General features: G+C 52.2%; 1 protein-coding gene across 5 annotated transcripts; it reads left to right on the top strand.

Annotated features, from left to right (window-relative positions):
* Nucleotides 1-669: 669 nt before the first annotated feature.
* EPHA1 (EPH receptor A1) lies at nt 670-18,532 on the top strand. 5 transcript variants are annotated; one of them, XR_009209659.1, is made up of 19 exons: nt 689-802; nt 1,862-1,929; nt 8,025-8,306; nt 9,581-9,983; nt 10,220-10,375; nt 10,688-11,032; nt 11,185-11,312; nt 11,563-11,713; nt 11,975-12,071; nt 12,287-12,345; nt 13,143-13,268; nt 14,152-14,337; nt 14,474-14,535; nt 14,642-14,848; nt 15,314-15,463; nt 15,797-15,990; nt 17,894-18,049; nt 18,134-18,267; nt 18,487-18,528. XR_009209659.1 is itself a non-coding variant. In XM_032762028.2 (18 exons), exons 1-18 carry the CDS (start codon nt 721-723, stop codon nt 18,210-18,212), a joined length of 2,931 nt encoding a protein of 976 aa, XP_032617919.2. In that variant the 5' UTR covers nt 670-720; the 3' UTR covers nt 18,213-18,532. The 5 variants fall into 5 exon arrangements, 4 of the variants coding, with proteins under 4 accessions (XP_032617919.2, XP_058283534.1, XP_058283535.1 ...); XM_032762028.2 differs by having other exon boundaries at nt 670-802; nt 18,134-18,532; XM_058427551.1 differs by lacking the exon at nt 689-802 and adding an exon at nt 961-1,019 and having other exon boundaries at nt 18,134-18,532.
* The last annotated feature ends 7 nt before the right edge of the window (nt 18,533-18,539 follow it).

Below are 18,539 nucleotides of genomic sequence, written 5' to 3'. Positions count from 1 at the left end.
CCGCACCTGCCTTTCTGCCCTGATTCCCAAGACAAATCCTGCGCCCCAGCAGTCAAACTGGTCCATTCACCACTCCCTGGGCGCATCTTGAGGCTCCCTGCCTTCAGGCCCTTGCTGGTGCCTTTCCCAATCTCTGCCACTGAAAACCCAGGTCACACCAGCTCTCCCTGAAGACTCAACTAATGTGCCCCGATAACTGGGCTTGCTTCCTCTTCTAACCTCCAGATGCTTCACTGCGGGTTGTACCCCACCTTGCATTGTAGTCATCTAAGCCTCCCCTGCTAGAGGGTGAAGATATGACTCTTACCCCTGCCTTTCCTGGTCCTATTACCCAGCTCTGGGGCCTGCACAAAGAGAGAAAGAGGAATATGGGAGTGTAATTCAAGTCAGAGGTAGAATTAGGTTAAAAGCTGAATCAAGATTGGGTTGAGTTTAGGATCAGAATTGGGAAAAGGTTCGTCAATTCTTAATCCCACCTACTAGGCGGCGCCCGCAGTCTCATTAGGGTCAAGACGTCTCCGGTTCTTGAATTTGATTACCAGTCTAGCAAGTTTCTTTCCTGCCCTACTGTCCCTTTAAGAAGGTGAACCAGGTGAGGCCGGGACTCCGCCCCCGGCGCTGGCCCCGCCCCCCGCCCCCGCCCGGCCCGCCCGGCTCGCCCAGTGCCTTGCAACCTGGCCCTGCCATCCGGGCCACTGTCCCAGGTCCCGGCCCGCAGCCATGGAGCGGCGCTGGCCCCTGGGGTTAGGGCTGGTGCTGCTGCTCTGCGCCCCGCTGCCCCCGGGGGCGCGCGCCAAAGAAGGTACCGACCCCCGCCCCCGCGCGCCCAACCCCCGCGCCCGCGCCCCCTCCCCCGCCCCTTCCCGGGGCCGGGCCAGCACCCCCCTGCAGAAGCCGGCATTCCTCGGGAGGCCATGTTCCCCGCGACCCTCGCCAGCTCTCTCGCTGTGCCCGACCGCCAGGCTATCGACTGTCCAGGCCCATCTTTGGTCTTTAACCCCAAGCGGCTGCTCTCCCGGGTCAGTCACCCCCACTCCCGCAGGCCAGCAATCTGCGCCTGGGAGTGGGGAGGGAATTCCGGACCCTTGCCAGGAAGCAGCACCTGCACCCGCACCCCTGCCTGCATTCCCAGACAGTCCCAGCTTCAGGTGCCCGCCCCAGAGATCTGAGCCCTTGGAAGTTGAAGGTGGGAAGTCGCCTCCTGCCAACCTAGGCCAGGGACAGAGGGACCTGCCTCCGGGAGAAGGGTTAGGACTGACGCCACAGGGGTTCCCAGTTGTACGAGTCGAATATTCCATGTGAAAGTTGGAACACCCTCTCCGGCCCTACTCCCCACCACTTCCCAGGCAAGCAGCTGTGCCTCTTATCCCCACTTCACGGCTCTGATCACTGGCCAGGTCAGGCCAAAGCAGGCTTCGGATAGTGGAGGTGAGCCTCCCTACCACGAAACCCCTTCCGAGGTCCCCGGTCCACCCTGCCCACTCCTGGCTAGCGGAGGTGAGCTCCTCTTGCCCTCCACCCGTTCCAATCCTGCAGCTGATGGGTGTCCCAGGCCGCAGCAGCCTGGGTAACTGAGCGTCTTGTGGGGCTGCTCTTCTTGCATTGACTTTGGTCAAAGACCCAGCGCTCCAACCCTTGTCCCACTCTGCCTGCCTTCCTTCACACACAGAAAGAAGAGTTGAAATCCCTGGAGCTCTTCACTCCTCAGTCCTGAGCCATTTTTCTCCCCTAAGCCTCAGGAAGTTACAGCTTTTAGGAACAGGATGTTGCAGCCTGGGGCTGGGGCCCCAGAATGAGGAATGTGGGCTGCAGGGGCACCTCCTCCCCAGAGGTAACAGACTTCTTTTCTCCCCACTCTCAGTTACTCTGATGGACACAAGCAAGGCACAGGGAGAGCTGGGCTGGCTGCTGGATCCCCCAAAAGATGGGGTAAGTGTCAGAAGAGGGAAGGATCTTGGAAGACTCCTGAAGGCCAGTGGGAAATGGGGTGGAGAGGTGGGTGGAGGAACAGAGAAAAGAGCAGGAAAAACTGGAAGTGTCTCCTCAGGGAGGGGGAGAGGAGGCTGAGTCAGAGCCTCCTCAATGGGACAAGGGGTGGGGGAGTCAGACTTCACCCCAAGATGAACGCTTGAATGGCCTGGCTCCTCCAGTGAATACTTGGGAATATTGTGAATACAAGCTGATACTTATGAGGGGGAGAGGAGCTCACATACCCGGGGAGAGAATGCACCATGCTGGGGATGGTTGAAGGCTGAGACCACTGCTTTGCTTGGGGAGAGATAGAAAAGGCAGAAAAGCATCCTCAATCTGAGATCTATTCATCCCAGTGAAGTTGCATTGATAGGTTTCAGGGGGTGGGGAAACCCCATGAATGTGTACTCTAAATTCTGTATACGTAAGCGGGCTTTTTTTTTTCTAGAGAGACCAGCCAAAGCTTTCATCAAATTCTTCAAAGGGTCTTTGACTCCTCCAAAGTTAAAAGCTGCTCCCCTAAAGGTTTCTGAGCCCTTAGCTCATCCTCCAAACCTCCTCAGGCTGACTGCATGCACACCATGCATTCCAGCTGTTTGAAAGTGTCAGAGCTTGTTCCGATTCCCTTCCTTCCTTGGATGTTCCTAAGACTCAGTGAACAGGTTGTGAGTGAGTCTGAGAGAGCATATTCAGACTCAAATGCAAAGAGCACCTCTGATGATGTACAAAAAACCAAACTCAGTTTATTCCTACTGCACTCTCAACACAAATCACTTCGGTGACCTGTGGTCACCAAAATGCGTGTAGGAATTCCTCTCATCTACAGTCAGTTCTCTGGCAGATTCTTCAGTGGACAGTAGCTGAGTGTCCTCTAATCTTACTCAGTTCTTACACTATCTACCTGGAGATAGCCTCAAGTTGAGGGCCCAGCCCCACAAGACTGCCCCCCTCTAGACACTGATCACAAGTAACAGGTTGTCTCCTATACTTCTGTTCCATAGGCTGTAATCATGTTTACCTGACCCTTCTCGGGTTCAATTAGTTTGCTAGGATGGCTCACAGAACTCAGGGAAACATTGACTTACATTTACTGGCTTATTATAACAGATATTACAAATGATACCATGAACACCAGATGCATGGGGCAAGGTATATGTGAAGGAGGCAAGCCACCCTGCAGGGACCTAATCATGTTTGGCTGTCCAGAAGCCCTCCAAACCCCGTCCTTCTGGGCTTTTATGGAGGCTTCATTACATAGGCGTCATTGATTAGATCATTGTCCATTGGTTATCAGCTCAACCTTCAACCTCTCTACCTTCCCTGGAAGTTGGGGGTGGGGCCGAAAGTCCCAACTCCAATCACAAGGTTGCCTTCTGCCACCCAGGCCTCCCCCACCCCAGTCTAGTTCCCATCCTCGTCAGCCAGCTCATTAGCATATAAAAAGACATTTGTCACTTCGGGGATTTTGAGGGCTTCAGGGGTTGTTTGCCAGGAAATGAGGACAAAGACCAAATATATATTTTACAATTCACAGCACCCTTTCTGCCAGCAGCACAGCTGGCCACAGAACCACAGGAGGCTGCCTAAGTTACTGGTGCATCTACAACTCTGGCTCTGGAACCCCTTCTCTCAGGGTTTCCTTCCTTACCCCAGTACTTGAGACTTCAATCCAGCCTCTGTGTCTGGGGTCAGGGTTACTTGCTTTCTTCCCCTCTGGGTCCTACAGTCCTGGCTCCGTTCTCTGTTCTCCTACAGAGTAGCCTGTAATTAGAGCTAATAGACTAAACCATAGTGGATCCTCCAGGAGGGGCCGTTTGGAAGATCCAGCCCTAATAGGTAACTTATCTCATAAACCAGCTAATCACCCACAGTGATAGCTGCAGGTCAGTCTTCTGGCTCCCATGGGCCTTCCTTGGGCCCTTGACACCTTCACCCAAATAACTCCTCCCTAATTTGACTGGAATGGCAGCAAGGCCCCTTTCTCAGCTCAGGCAAAACAGTCCTGCATGCTAGGAGGGCAAGGAGACAGCCAGCAGTCATACACTCCCACTATCTGCCTTGTCCCCCTCCTTCTCCCCATCTTTTCAAAACACACACACACACACACACACACACACGCACATGCAGGCATTCAGGTCCAGAATGCACCCATGTGGCAGCCAGCAGCGCCTGAGTGATAAGCAAAAGGATCCTTACTGCTGATCCTGGACAGCAGGCGTTCAGGTCCAGAATGCACCCATGTGGCAGCCAGCAGCGCCTGAGTGATAAGCAAAAGGATCCTTACTGCTGACCCTGGACAGCTGGCTCTCGCCCATCTGTCACTGCTGGAACTGGGAGAGGCAAGTCACAGCTGGGAACATCTGCTTCTCCTGGCTCCAGCTGCAGCCATGGCAATCTGGCTAATGAGCTGCACGTTAACCACCCACCACCCTGCCCACCTGACCCCCGCCAGTGCCTTCCACTTGGGCTTCCCCAGCACAGCCTTCCTTAAGAGCAGACTCTTGGTGCCTTTTTCATTCCAGCTTCCTTGCCTTTTAGACATCCCTTACCCAATCTTTGAACTCCCTAACATAATGCAGAAATAAGTGCCTCATAGCAGCTTCTATTTCTGCCCCACCTCACCCCAAATTTTTGATTAATGATTTTTTTTGCCTTTTCTCAGAGCTGAGGGTAGGGATGAGGGCCCCTGCATTATAATGGTGTAAAAACCTCAGGAAAGTGAACTTTTTAAGGGCCTCAATATATTCTGCATTAAATTATGGGGTTGCAACAAAAATATCAATAGAATACTTTATAGAATTTGAGAGCTTTTGAAAATTCATCTGACAGAGGAAATAAGAATGGTTGAGAAGAGTTTTTGAAGAATGAAATGGGAGACTTGTCTGACAAGCAGATATCAGAACCACAGCTATAACTAAAACATATGTCTTGCACAAGATCTCTCAGGTTAATGGGACAGGATAGAAAGTCCAAAAACGAGCCTACATATATGAGATTTTAGTATGTGATAGCATCGGAATTGCAAATCAATATGGAAAGTAAAAACTAGTCAATAAACTGACGGTTAGATATTCATAATTTTTTAATAAAAATATAAAGATATATCTCTCCATAGCCAGGTGCGGTGGCTCACGCCTGTAATCCCAGTACTTTGGGAGGCCGAGGCGGGTGGATCATGAGATCAGGAGATAGAGACCATCCTGGCTAATACAGTGAAACCCCGTCTCTACTAAAATTACAAACAAATTAGCCGGCCATGGTGGTGGGTGCCTGTAGTCCCAGCTACTTGGGAGGCTGAGGCAGGAGAATGGCGTGAACCCGGGGAGAGGTGGAGCTTGCAGTGAGCCAAGATCGTGCCACTGCACTCCAGCCTGGGCAACAGAGCAAGACTCCGTCTCAAAAAAAAAAAAAAAAAGAAAAAAGAAAAAAAAAGATATATCTCTCCATTATACACAAAATTCATTCTAAGAAAACTAAAATCTAAACCTAAAAGCCAACCTACACAAATTTTAGGAGAAAATATAGATCATTATAATCTTGAGATAGGAAAAGTTCCCAAGCCAAATATACAACGCAGAAATCATGAAGGGAAATACTGTAGATGTTATTATGTAAGAAATTTACAATGTATGTCCACATCAAAACATCATTAGCAAAGCTAAGTGGTATGGCAGACAGGGAGAAAATATTTGAAACATACATTTGAAGGAAATGATTCGTGTCTATAATATGTTTAAAAAAGAAACTCATCCAACTGAATAAACAAAAGATAATAGAATGTCATGCAAAGGTTATAGACAGATAATTGCATAAACATACAAATAGCCAATGAACAAAAGAGAAATATACAACTTCCTCCTCTAAGAAATGTAAATTAAAATGCTAAGAAGCTGTGTTTTGACCCTAGGATTGGCAAAAAAGCAAAAAGGTTATTAGTATTCTATGCTCATGAAGTTTTGAGAAAATGAGCCATCTTGTGTTGCTGGTGGAAGTATAAATTGATAAACCTTTTTTGGAAGACAATTTGACAGTATCTTATAAAACTTGTAGTATGTCTACCCTTTGATATGGCAGTTCCATGGAAACCTTACATCAATCTGTACATTTCTTTAAAAAGAAAAAAAAGAACTAGAAGCTGTCTAAATGTCCAACAATAGGTGAATGACTAAATAAACTATGGCCTTCTTTACAATGGAGTATTACTTATGGATTGCTTTAAAAAAAAAGAAAAGTAAGAAAGCTCTATATACACTTTTGTGGCTATCTTTCAAAGACATTTTTGAGAGGGAGTCTCGCTTTGTCGCCCATGCTGGAGTGCAGTGGCGAGATCTTGGCTCACTGCAACCTCCACCTCCTGGGTTCAAGCGATTCTCCTGCCTCAGCCTCCCAAGTAGCTGGGATTACAGGCATGTGCCACCACACCCAGCTAATTTTTTTGTATTTTTAGTAGAGACGGGAGGTTTTGCCTTGTTGGCCAGGCTGGTCTTGAACTCCTGACCTCAGGGAATCTGCCTGCCTTGGCCTCCGAAAGTGCTAGGATTACAGGCGTGGGCCACCACTCCCGGCCCTCAAATACTTATTATTTGTGAAAACAGAAAGTAGGTTACAAAATAACACTTGTATGATCCCGTGTTGAAAGCAAAACTCAGAAACATTCAAGCAGTTCTCTGGAGGCGTTGAAAATGGTCTGGAAAGTTTTGCTAAAAATTGCTGAGAGTGGCTGCCTCTGAGAATGAGAGTGGAAGGATGAGGGTGAGGGAATTAAACTTTATTCTGTGTAAGTCTTTACTTTTTGACTTTTCACAATAAGCACACAGAGGTATAATGATTAAGAGCATGAATTCTGGAGCCTGGAGTGTCTGGCTCATTTCCCAGTTCTGCCTCTCATAGCTGAGTACCTTGGCAAGTTACTCGACCTCCCCGTGCCTCAGTTTCCTCATGGAAAGTGCTTAAACCGGTGACTGGGCCACGGTAAGCACTATGTTAGTGCTAGCCATTAATATTACTAAGTTTAAAAGTTCTTTTCAGATAAAAGAAGCTAACATCCTGGCCAACGTGGCAAAACCTTGTATCTACTAAAAATACAAATAATTAGCCAGGCGTGGTGGTGCATGCCAGTAATCCCAACTACTCAGGAGGCTGAAGTGGAAGAATCGCTTGAACCTGGGTGGCGGAGGTTATAGTGAGCCAAGATTGTGCCACTGCACTCCAGCTCCAGCCTGGGCGACAGAGCGAGACCTTTGCCTCAGACAAACAAACAAAAAGTTAAGGGGAGTAGATAGTATCTAGATAGTATCAAGAAGTCCAGCCAAATCTGTCAATTGTTGATTTTGATGATGGCTATAATTGAAATATTGGAGAGGGTGGGAATCCCCTGTACAGTTCTGTGCTTGTTCTTACCCTCCAAATCTAAGGGGCTTTAATAATTAAAAATAAATCTTGCACTGGGTGTTGTGGCTCACATGCTTTGGGAGGCCAAGCAGGAGGATCATCTGAGTCCAGGTGTTTGAGATCAGCCTGGACAGCATAGCAAGACCTCATCTCTACCAAAAAAAAAAAAGAAAAAAGAAAAAATAGCTCAGTGTGTTGGCAGGCACCTGTAGTCCCAGCTACTTGGGAGACTGAGCCCAGGGGTTTGAGGCTATAGTGAGCTTTGATTATACCACTGTGCTGCAGACAGAACGAGACCCTGTCTCTGAAAAACAAAAAAATTCATCAATATCCTCTTGAACAAAGAGAAGGGTTTTGTAAATGAGCTTTGCCTTGGGGGTACCTGACTGTTCTGCTGATGAAATAAATGGACTAGCCTAACTGAAGGGACCAGGATCAACTAGGGATGTTAAGAGACTATTGTCTTGCCCATCTTATATCCAGGTAAATCCCCAACCCTAAACACTCAGTCTACTGTCCTGGAACTGAGGGGTGGGGAGAGGCGGGACAAGTAGCATAAACCTGAGGGGCTATGACACAGCTGCTTCTCCATCAGCTCTAAAAACCAAGGGTTTGGGGAGCAGGTGATGATCTGGTCCCTGACTCTGATTCCCTCCTTGCAGTGGAGTGAACGGCAACAGATACTGAATGGGACACCCCTGTACATGTACCAGGACTGCCCAATGCAAGGACGCAGAGACACTGACCACTGGCTTCGCTCCAATTGGATCTACCGTGGGGAGGAGGCTTCCCGTGTCCACGTGGAGCTGCAGTTCACCGTGCGAGACTGCAAGAGTTTTCCTGGGGGAGCCGGGCCTCTGGGCTGCAAGGAGACCTTCAACCTTCTGTACATGGAGAGTGACCAGGATGTGGGCATTCAGCTGCGACGGCCCTTGTTCCAGAAGGTGCTGCTTCCCTCCATGCCATCTGGGTCCTGGTGCAGATCCCTGCCTGGCTCCTTATCGGGTGCCAGAGAAGGTTGCAGAGATAGGAACAGGGTGCAGAGGTAGAATCATGAAAAGAATTTGGCACTTGAAGGCTGGGCATGGTGGCTCGTGCCTGTAATTCCAGTGCTTTGGGAAACCGATGTGGGAAGATCACTTGAGGCCAGGAGCTTGAGACCAGCCTGGGCAACATAGCAAAACTTCATCTCTGTGCAAAAAATTAAACATCACCTGGGTATGGTGGCCCATACCTGTAGTCCCAGCTACTCAGGAGGCTGAGGCAGGAGGATCGCTTGAGCCCAGGAGTTTGAGGCTGCAGTGATCTATGATTGGGCCACTGCACTCCAGCCTGGGCAGCAGAGCAAGATCCTGTCTCTAACGAAAAAAAGAACAATGTGGCTTTGGAAACCAGAAGGGCTGGATTTGAGTACCTTTTCTGCTGTGCCGTGACTTTGGGGGTGTCATTTAACCTCTCCAGCTTTTGTTGCCCAGTCATAAAATAGTGACAATAATAGGGCCAGCTATATCTATTTTATAGGCTTTTATAAGCATCCACTGAGATCACAGGAAACCATGGTGGAGGAGGGAAGTGTAGCACAGAGTTATCTAGACTTTTCCTATTGATACCCACGATGTTCATAAGCAACCCACTCCCATAGTATCGCTGGAGTCATATGGCAAGACAATTCCCTGCAGGCCAGTACTCTCCAACACATCCCTTTCTTTCCTTCTCAAAAAAACATCCTGGGATGCAGAAGAGTAAGGAGCATTTTATGATAGGATATGCTCTTGTTTCTTCCCAAAGAGAAAATGTTGTAAAATTTGTTACTAGTAATAAATTGATAATGATATGCTCTATAACTCATTATGTTATTGGCACTGGGTTTGGGAATGCCTCTGAATAGTAGAAATTTGATGGACTGTAGAGTCCCAATGCCTGGATTCCAGTCCTAGCCCCGTGATGTGGTAGCTGTGTGATCTCATACAAGGTCTTTAACTTCTATTAGCCTTGGTTTCCTCATTTATTAAATAGAGACAATAAGCCATCCCACCTCATAAGAGGATTGCATGAGCTAAATAGCATAATGCACATAAAATGCTTAGCCTGGCACCTCACACATACAAGGCTCATTGTTCATGATTGTGGAAAGTATTAAGCAAACAATTGTTTCTGTTATGTGGGAAAGAAGCAGGACTTTGCCATTGCTCCCTTTTCTTCCCCATCCTCTGCCCAGGTAACCACGGTGGCTGCAGACCAGAGCTTCACCATTCGAGACCTTGCATCTGGCTCCATGAAGCTGAATGTGGAGCGCTGCTCTCTGGGCCGCCTGACCCGCCGTGGCCTCTACCTCGCTTTCCACAACCCGGGTGCATGTGTGGCCCTGGTGTCTGTCCGGGTCTTCTACCAGCGCTGTCCTGAAACCTTGAATGGTTTGGCCCAATTCCCTGACACTCTGCCTGGCCCCGCTGGGTTGGTGGAAGTGGCAGGGACCTGCTTGCCCCACGCGCGGGCCAGCCCCAGGCCCTCAGGTGCACCCCGCATGCACTGCAGCCCTGATGGCGAGTGGCTGGTGCCTGTAGGACGGTGCCACTGTGAGCCTGGCTATGAGGAAGGTGGCAGTGGCGAGGAATGTATTGGTAAGAATGGAGGCGGTGAGAATCTGAGGAACCACTCGGGAGGATTGCAGGAGCACCCGGCAGAGAAGGAGGCCAGTGCTTCGCCTCAGTGGGTTTTTAACCTGAGTGTCCCAGAGCAGCGGACACACACATGCAGAGATGTTTCCAGTAGAAGGGATTGGGGCAGGAAGGGGTGGTGGTCGTTCTGCCTATAAAAACATTTACAGAACCACTGCTCTGTTGCGTTCTCTCTCCAGCCTGCCCTAGCGGCTCCTACCGGACGGACATGGACACACCCCATTGTCTCACGTGCCCCCAGCACAGCACTGCTGAGTCTGAGGGGGCCACCATCTGTACCTGTGAGAGCGGCCATTATAGAGCTCCCGGGGAGGGCCCCCAGGTGGCATGCACAGGTGAGTCCAGGGGGTGGGGTGTGGCCATCTGGAGGGAAGGGCTGGATCTTTGCTGAGACTTTGTCAGGGTTGGATTTTTCCAGAGCTTGTCAGATATTGGAGATGGTCCAGGGTGTCAGGCACTTTTAGCCCCTGCCCTGGCACCCTGCTCTCCCTAGAAGAATGCAGAGATGTAGTCAAACCCAGTAGAAATCAAATCTCCCCAAGAGGACTTCAGAGGACATTGAGAATTGGGTGGTGGTGGAGGCCGGGGATCAGCAGCTCGGGTGACAGCGAGGTCGGCTTCTACTGATGGCTCCTCTTCTCCCACAGGTCCCCCCTCGGCCCCCCGAAACCTGAGCTTCTCTGCCTCAGGGACTCAGCTCTCCCTGCATTGGGAACCCCCAGCAGATACGGGGGGACGCCAGGATGTCAGATACAATGTGAGGTGTTCCCAGTGTCAGGGCACAGCACAGGACGGAGGGCCCTGCCAGCCCTGTGGGGTGGGCGTGCACTTCTCGCCGGGGGTCCGGGGGCTCACCACACCTGCAGTGCATGTCAATGGCCTTGAACCTTATGCCAACTACACCTTTAACGTGGAAGCCCAAAATGGAGTGTCAGGGCTGGGCAGCTCTGGCCATGCGAGCACCTCAGTCAGCATCAGCATGGGGCATGCAGGTGAGAGGCTGAGGGGGGCTGGGACAGGGACCTGGTGGAGACAGAAGGGCTTAAGACCACAGGACAAATTGATGGGCAGGAAGCCACAGAAAAGTTACTAAGGTTGTTTCCTTTTTCCTTACCTACCCAACCTTATCCCTCTGGACCCCCAGAGTCACTGTCAGGCCTGTCTCTGAGACTGGTGAAGAAAGAACCGAGGCAACTAGAGCTGACCTGGGCGGGGTCCCGGCCCCGAAGCCCTGGAGCAAACCTGAGCTATGAGCTGCACGTGCTGAACCAGGTCAGGATGCTACTGAGAGATGGTCTTCAGTGTCCATGCCCGGGCACACCCCAGCATTCCTAGCTGGGGGTGTGGGGTGGGAGGAATCCACCCAAAGTCCACTGTGTGGCTTTCTCAGGACAAATGTCTATGAAGAACCCTGTCCTAACCATTCTGCTTTCCAGCCTCTCCCCATGTGCTCTGATGCTGTCCATCACATCCACCCGGCTCCGGCTCAGCACTGCCCGCTTAATGCAACTCCAACCCACAGGATGAAGAACGGTACCAGATGGTTCTAGAACCCAGGGTCTTACTGACAGAGCTGCAGCCTGACACCACATACATCGTCAGAGTCCGAATGCTGACCCCACTGGGTCCTGGCCCTTTCTCCCCTGATCATGAGTTTCGGACCAGCCCACCAGGTGGGGTATCTTGTGCTCTGCCCCAACACACATACACCTGTTGCCCCACTGAGGCAACTCAGCTCCTGTTCCACGTAGCAACCCTTCCTCTTCCTCTACACACATGCACACACACTCCCTTCTTCCGGGGGTAGGGGACAGACGCCGACCTGATGCACACTGAAAGATCTGACCCTAGGTGTACCCAGGGCCCTGCCCTTTAACCCCCTCATTCCTACGGACTGTGAGTCCCAACACTTCCTCATCCCTTTGTGCCTACAGTGTCCAGGGGCCTGACTGGAGGAGAGATCGTGGCCGTCATCTTTGGGCTGCTGCTTGGTGCAGCCTTGCTGCTTGGGATTCTCGTTTTCCGATCCAGGTGCCAGCTCCTGCCCCGTCCCCAACCACCAGCCCTGGGTCAGAAGCCCCTGACTGCAGCCCCAACGACCTTCCCATCCCCTAGTACCAAAGCTCAGTGAGTCCTCACACCCATCCTGCACTCCCATCCCGTTTCTGGGGAAGATTCAGCCAGAGTCCCTCGGCCCCCTGAGGTGGTCCTGGGGCCCTGAAGGAGCTGGTCCCCAATCCCCGCAGGAGAGCCCAGCGGCAGAGGCAGCAGAGGCAGCGTGACCGCACCACCGATGTGGATCGAGGTGAGTCGGGTGCACCTGCATGTGTCCCCACATGCGTGCGCACACCTGTGTGTGTGCGTGTGTGTGTGTGTGTTGGGAGGTGCCACTGGGAAGGGATCAAGGGACACATTTGCTAGGCTAACTCTGGGGGCACATGTGGGGTTTGTTGTCCCCAGAGCTCTTGTGTTTTGCTACCTAATTAACTTTGGTTAATTAACTTTGTACTGATAGCCCTCCAGTGGCTCTGATGCAATTATCTGTTAGTGTCCATCCGCTGCTGGTGCCGCTGTCTTGTCACCTTGGGCTCTGGACAGCCCTCCCCATCCTGGAGGCCAGGCCTGTGGGCCGAGGCCAGGTGGGAGGAGGATTGACGTCTTCCGAGGCTTATGAGCTTCTTGCTTGTCACCTCATTAGGTGACCCACAAAGAGGAGAGTGAGTGGTCCATCCGGGCAACCGGGGTGGGAGCCATGCGCGGCTCTGTCTGGGAATGTGAATGAGGTGCTACTGACCAGAGCAGTGTGGGGACTGGCCACTGAGAAGATTGGGCAACTCAGGCAGCAAATATGCTCTTCGGGTGTGGATCCTGGCCACCGCCCTGGACCTTGTGGAGTGAGGACAGCAGAGCTTGGAGCATAGACAGGGAGAAGAAAGGCTTAGTTGCTAAATGGAGACTTTCTCCCACCTCAGCCCAAACAGGAGTCACCTTGGGAAACAGGGAAGTGTGGAGAAGTGTGGGGTCCGCTGCTGGCCCTTCTCCTGACCCCCATACTCCTAAGCCCTGATGTTGCTGCTCCCCAACCCCATGTTCTGCCCATAGAGGACAAGCTGTGGCTGAAGCCCTATGTGGACCTCCAGGCATATGAGGACCCTGCACAGGGAGCCTTGGACTTTACCCGGGAGCTCGATCCAGCGTGGCTGATGGTAGACACTGTCATAGGAGAAGGTGGGTCCTGCTGTGCACCGCAGCAGGCCCCCCCGTGTGGGGCAGCACAGAGCCACCAGCAGGCCCCTTCCTTCCAGCGCTTCCCTGGGGAGCCCAGCTGGCTTCTCTGGTCCAAGAGTTTCCAGATGTACTCACTCTCTGCTCTGCTCTGTATCCTCTTTGAACCATTGTGTTCTTGTTAAAAACCCCTCATCAGGTGCCCTGGAGCAACCCCTGTCTCCTACGCACTTGCTTCTGTGGTTTTGGAGTTTCTGATAAAGGGCATTAAACACATTGTTTTCATCCACAGAGGTGTTGCTGTGCTGAGGGTCCGGATGTTCTCTGATGATGCCCAAATGTAGGAGTCATTCCCTCCCTAGCCTGGCATTCCACCCCATCAGAGGCCCAGTGTCCTTGGGCTGCCCTGTTCCCTTGGGTCACCAGAGGAAATGGATCTCAGTGGAGAACAAAGCTTGGTGGTGTCCTTGCCAATTGTGCAGTTGAGCCAGGCAAGCTGGGACCAGCGGAGCTCACAGAAGAGAGGCGGCCATAGCCAGCGTCCCTGCCACTTGGGTACTAGCCCCGCACTGGCTTGCTCTTCATGAGCACGGCCCAGTCCCGCTCCACAGGGTTCATTCACCCTGCAGTTGCCGAGCCCGCCTATTGTGAGCCAAGAACTGTGCAAACACTGGGAGACAGTGGTGAATAGGTCACGACATTGCACTCCAGCTCCAGACTCTGACCTTCCCCAGGAAGGACAGCCCACGCCCTGTCCCAGGAAGGGACAGTCCACGCTTGTGATTCTCCAGAAAAGAAAAGGGCCGGAGGACTGGAGGGGTTGCTGCCTGTCCCCCGGAGGAGCCCTGCAGTGCATCGGGCCACAGCCTGTTTTCTTTCTACCCAGGAGAGTTTGGGGAAGTGTATCGAGGGACCCTGAGGCTCCCCAGCCAGGACTGCAAGACTGTGGCCATTAAGACTTTAAAAGACACATCCCCAGGTGGCCAGTGGTGGAACTTCCTTCGAGAGGCAACTATCATGGGCCAGTTTAGCCACCCGCACATTCTGCATCTGGAAGGCGTTGTCACAAAGAGTATGAGGAGTGGTCTCCCTCAGCTGGGGGCGGGAAATGCAGGAAGGAGGGGTGAAACCACTGGAAGTGGAGGGAGGATGTGTGGCCAAGGGCAGGAAGCCTGGTTCTGAGTGTGATATGTGTGTCTGGGTCTCAGGAAAGCCAATCATGATCATCACAGAATTTATGGAGAATGGAGCCCTGGATGCCTTCCTGAGGGTGAGGAGGGCAGAGGACTAGCTGGGGAGGGGCATGCACCATGGTGCCCTGGGCACTGGGAGGAGACCTGGCCCATCCCCTGACTCACCCACTCACCCTGCTGTAGGAGCGGGAGGACCAGCTGGTCCCTGGGCAGCTAGTGGCCATGCTGCAGGGCATAGCATCTGGCATGAACTACCTCAGTAATCACAATTATGTCCACCGGGACCTGGCTGCCAGAAACATCTTGGTGAATCAAAACCTGTGCTGCAAGGTATCTGACTTTGGCCTGACTCGCCTCCTGGATGACTTTGATGGCACATACGAAACCCAGGTTAGAGCCCGGTACAAACCCAGTGCACATTCACATTGCCCCATAACATGCCATTCATACAGTCACGTGTATATAAGCACAAAGACTTGGCCAGGCACGGTGGCTCACACCTGTAATCCCAGTACTTTGGGAGGCCAAAGCAGGTGGATCAGGAGGTTAGGAGATCGAGACCAGCCTGGCCAATATGATGAAACCCTGTCTCTACTAAAAATACAAAAAAATTAGCTGGGCATGGTGGCGGGCACCTGTAGTCCCAGCTACTCAGGAAGCTGAGGCAGGAGAATCACTTGAACCCGGGAGGTGGAGGGTGCAGTGAGCCGAGATCATGCCACTGCACTGCAGCCTAGCAACAGAGCGAGACTCCGTCTCAAAAAAAATAAAATAAAAATACAGTAAAAGAAGCACAAAGACTCGTGCTCAGGTGGACACCATAATTTTCCGTCCCTGACCCATGTGCCTTCTTAGGGAGGAAAGATCCCTATCCGTTGGACAGCCCCTGAAGCCATTGCCCATCGGATCTTCACCACGGCCAGCGATGTGTGGAGCTTTGGGATTGTGATGTGGGAGGTGCTGAGCTTTGGGGACAAGCCTTATGGGGAGATGAGCAATCAGGAGGTGAGCCCAGAATATTCTTCCTCATCTCATCTCCAACTCACACCTCTTATTCCCTCCCAAGGTCCTCCCGTGGCCTTTTCCTGCAAATATCTTTATTTATTCATGACCTTCAGTTTTTCTGTACTCCTGGCTCCTCTGGTCCTTCACCTCATGCCCTGCTCTCTTTACTCCTCCCACCCTGATCCTCCCACTGTGATCCTCCCACCCTGGTCCTCCCACCTCCTCCCATCCTGCCTAGGATCTCCACTGCAACTATCTTGTGTGACTGTCGGTTTCTCATGGGCCTCCGGGTTAGCTTGCTACTCTAGAGCATCCTCCTGTCCCGCCGTGCAGGTTATGAAGAGCATTGAGGATGGGTACCGGTTGCCCCCTCCTGTGGACTGCCCTGCCCCTCTGTATGAGCTCATGAAGAACTGCTGGGCATATGACCATGCCCGCCGGCCACACTTCCAGAAGCTTCAGGCACATTTGGAGCAACTGCTTGCCAACCCCCACTCCCTGCGGACCATTGCCAACTTTGACCCCAGGTAACCATGCGGGGGAAGTCACTAGGGAACCCAGAGGCAGTGCTAGGAGAGTAGAAATGGGCATTCAGCCACATCCTCTGAGTGCTGGGCCTGGGGAGCTCTGGACCAAGTCCACGGTATGAGGCAAGACGTGCCCTTGGGGAGAGTCCAAGAGGTCAGCTTTAGATAATGCATTATTTGCAGAAAATCAGTTACAGCTGGGCCCCAGTTCCCTCACTTCACCTGGGCTCAGGGGTGGGGGGGGCCCATCTTTTCCCTTCTCAGGCTGCCTCACCTAGGACACTCCTGGAGCCATCGTTGCCAATCCCACTGCGTTGTACTGTGGCCCATTCTTGGGATGCATCCCCTTCCCCACAGAAATATTTCTACATGTGAAGGAAAGGGTCATCCATTCATGAAGTTTTGGAGGACCTACTGGTGCAAGCTGTTTGCTGGACATTGGAGATACAGCTGCACTTATTACCTGGTACCTGCTCCAGGGAGCTTGGGCAGCCAGGCTGGGGTGGGGTAGGCAGGAGCAGCCTTGCAGGGTTTGGGAAGGCTCCTGGATCACATGGCTAGTCTGGGGGGAGCTGAGGGCTGGTAGGTTGCAGATAGTGCAGGATGACTGCGGCATCGTGCTTAGAAATAGCAGCCATGAGGCTGGAGAGACAACCAGTCAACACAAAGAGAACCAGCCCTGTTGAGAAGTTTGGACTTTACGCTGAGTGCAGAGAACTTTTTTTTTTTCTCCACCCCGAGACGGAGTCTTGCTCTGTCGCCCAGGCTGCAGTAACGTGGCGCAATGTCAGCTCACTGCAACCTCCACCTCCAGGGTTCAAGTGATTCTCCTGTCTCGGCCTCCTGAGTAGCTGGGATTACACACACATACCACCATGGCCGGCTAATTTTTGTATTTTTAGTAGAAATGGGGTTTCACCATGTTGGCCAGGCTGATCTCGAACTCCTGACCTCATGATCTGCCCACCTTGGCCTCCCAAAGTGCTGGGATTACAGGCGTGGGCCACCTTGCCTGGCCTGGAGAACCAATTCTTAAAAACTGTCCACAGGAGCAGGGGACATGGTCAGAGCTGCATTTTACCAGAAGTATGGCCTGAGTGTAGAGAATGAACTGATGGGGGCGGGGTGGGGGAGTGCTCACGCTGGGGAAGCAGGCAAGGCTGTTCTTCAAGTGCTTTATTGGGTAGCCAGCCTGGCCAACTGGCCTCTGTATCCAACCACCATATATAACCTTGTTTCTGGGAGAAAACATGCTCTAAGTTCCAACTTTTGAAACTATCTTTTGGAGCGCAACTCCCCCATACACTGGAGACTGCATGTGCTAATCTTTCTGGAATGCTGGATATTTTTTCCCCCAGCAGATTTACTTTGCTAATGGTTTTTGGCTCTGGCGAGCTTTAGTACAGGAACACTCATTGTATTGTGGGTGTCAGAGTGCAAGAATAACAGCCAAAGTTGAAGGTGGTGAGGAAGGACTGCTCCCAGAACTCAAGCAGCCACTATGGAAAAAGGCAGGACCACGCCCTGGTGCCAGGCCCCTGTTCTCCTACTTTCAGCTTCCTCTCAGACAGGAGACTTCCATGTCTTAACCAGCCCTCAGTCAGGTGCCCAGAACCGGCCACTCCAGCAGACCGGCTGGTGATCCCCTTCTGTTGGGGCTTCCCAGGACAGTCCCTTTCTCTAGGCCTGTCAACACAGCAGGACTGTCAGCCAGTCCACTGTTGTGAGCACACCAGGAAACAGGCCAGGAAGTGGGCTCAGAGATAATGGTGGGTCAGTCCACAGTCTAGATGATCTCTGTGCCCAGACACCGAACTTCACTGCTGGCTGCTGATGCTCGGAGGCTAAGGCCAGCCACATCAGCCCGTGTACCCGCTGTGACTGACGTGCCCATATCCCACAGGGTGACTCTTCGCCTGCCTAGCCTGAGCGGCTCAGATGGGATCCCGTATCGAAGCGTCTCTGAGTGGCTCGAGTCCATACGCATGAAACGCTACATCCTGCACTTCCACTCGGCCGGGCTGGACACCATGGAGTGTGTGCTGGAGCTGACCGCTGAGTAAGGAGCTGGAGCTGTCCGGGCAGGGGAGGGCTGCGGAGGCGGAGCCTCCGGACTCATGCCCCCACCCTTCCTTGCCCACAGGGACCTGACTCAGATGGGAATCACACTGCCCGGGCACCAGAAGCGCATTCTTTGCAGTATTCAGGGATTCAAGGACTGAGCCCTCCTCTCACCCCATGCCCAATCAGGGAGCAAGGAGCAAGGACGGGGCCAAGGTCGCTCACGGTCACTCCCTGTGCCTCTTCCCACAACCTGCCAGACTAGGCTATCGGTGCTGCTCCTGCCCACTTTCAGGAGAACCCTGCTCTGCACCCCAGAAAACCTCTTTGTTTGAAAAGGGAGGTGGGGGTAGAAGTGAAAGGATGATCATGGGAGGGAGTTGAGGGGTTAATATATATACATACATACACATATATATTTTTGTAAATAAACAGGAACTGATTTTCTGCCTCCATCCCACCCATGAGGGCTGTAGGCACTACAAAAG

This window comes from Hylobates moloch, unplaced genomic scaffold (assembly GCF_009828535.3).
Source record: "Hylobates moloch isolate HMO894 unplaced genomic scaffold, HMol_V3 SCAFFOLD_1, whole genome shotgun sequence".
Taxonomy (NCBI): Eukaryota; Metazoa; Chordata; class Mammalia; order Primates; family Hylobatidae; genus Hylobates; species Hylobates moloch.
The sequence above is the reverse complement of the archived record's forward strand: the minus strand, read 5'-3'. Positions and strand labels throughout refer to the sequence as shown.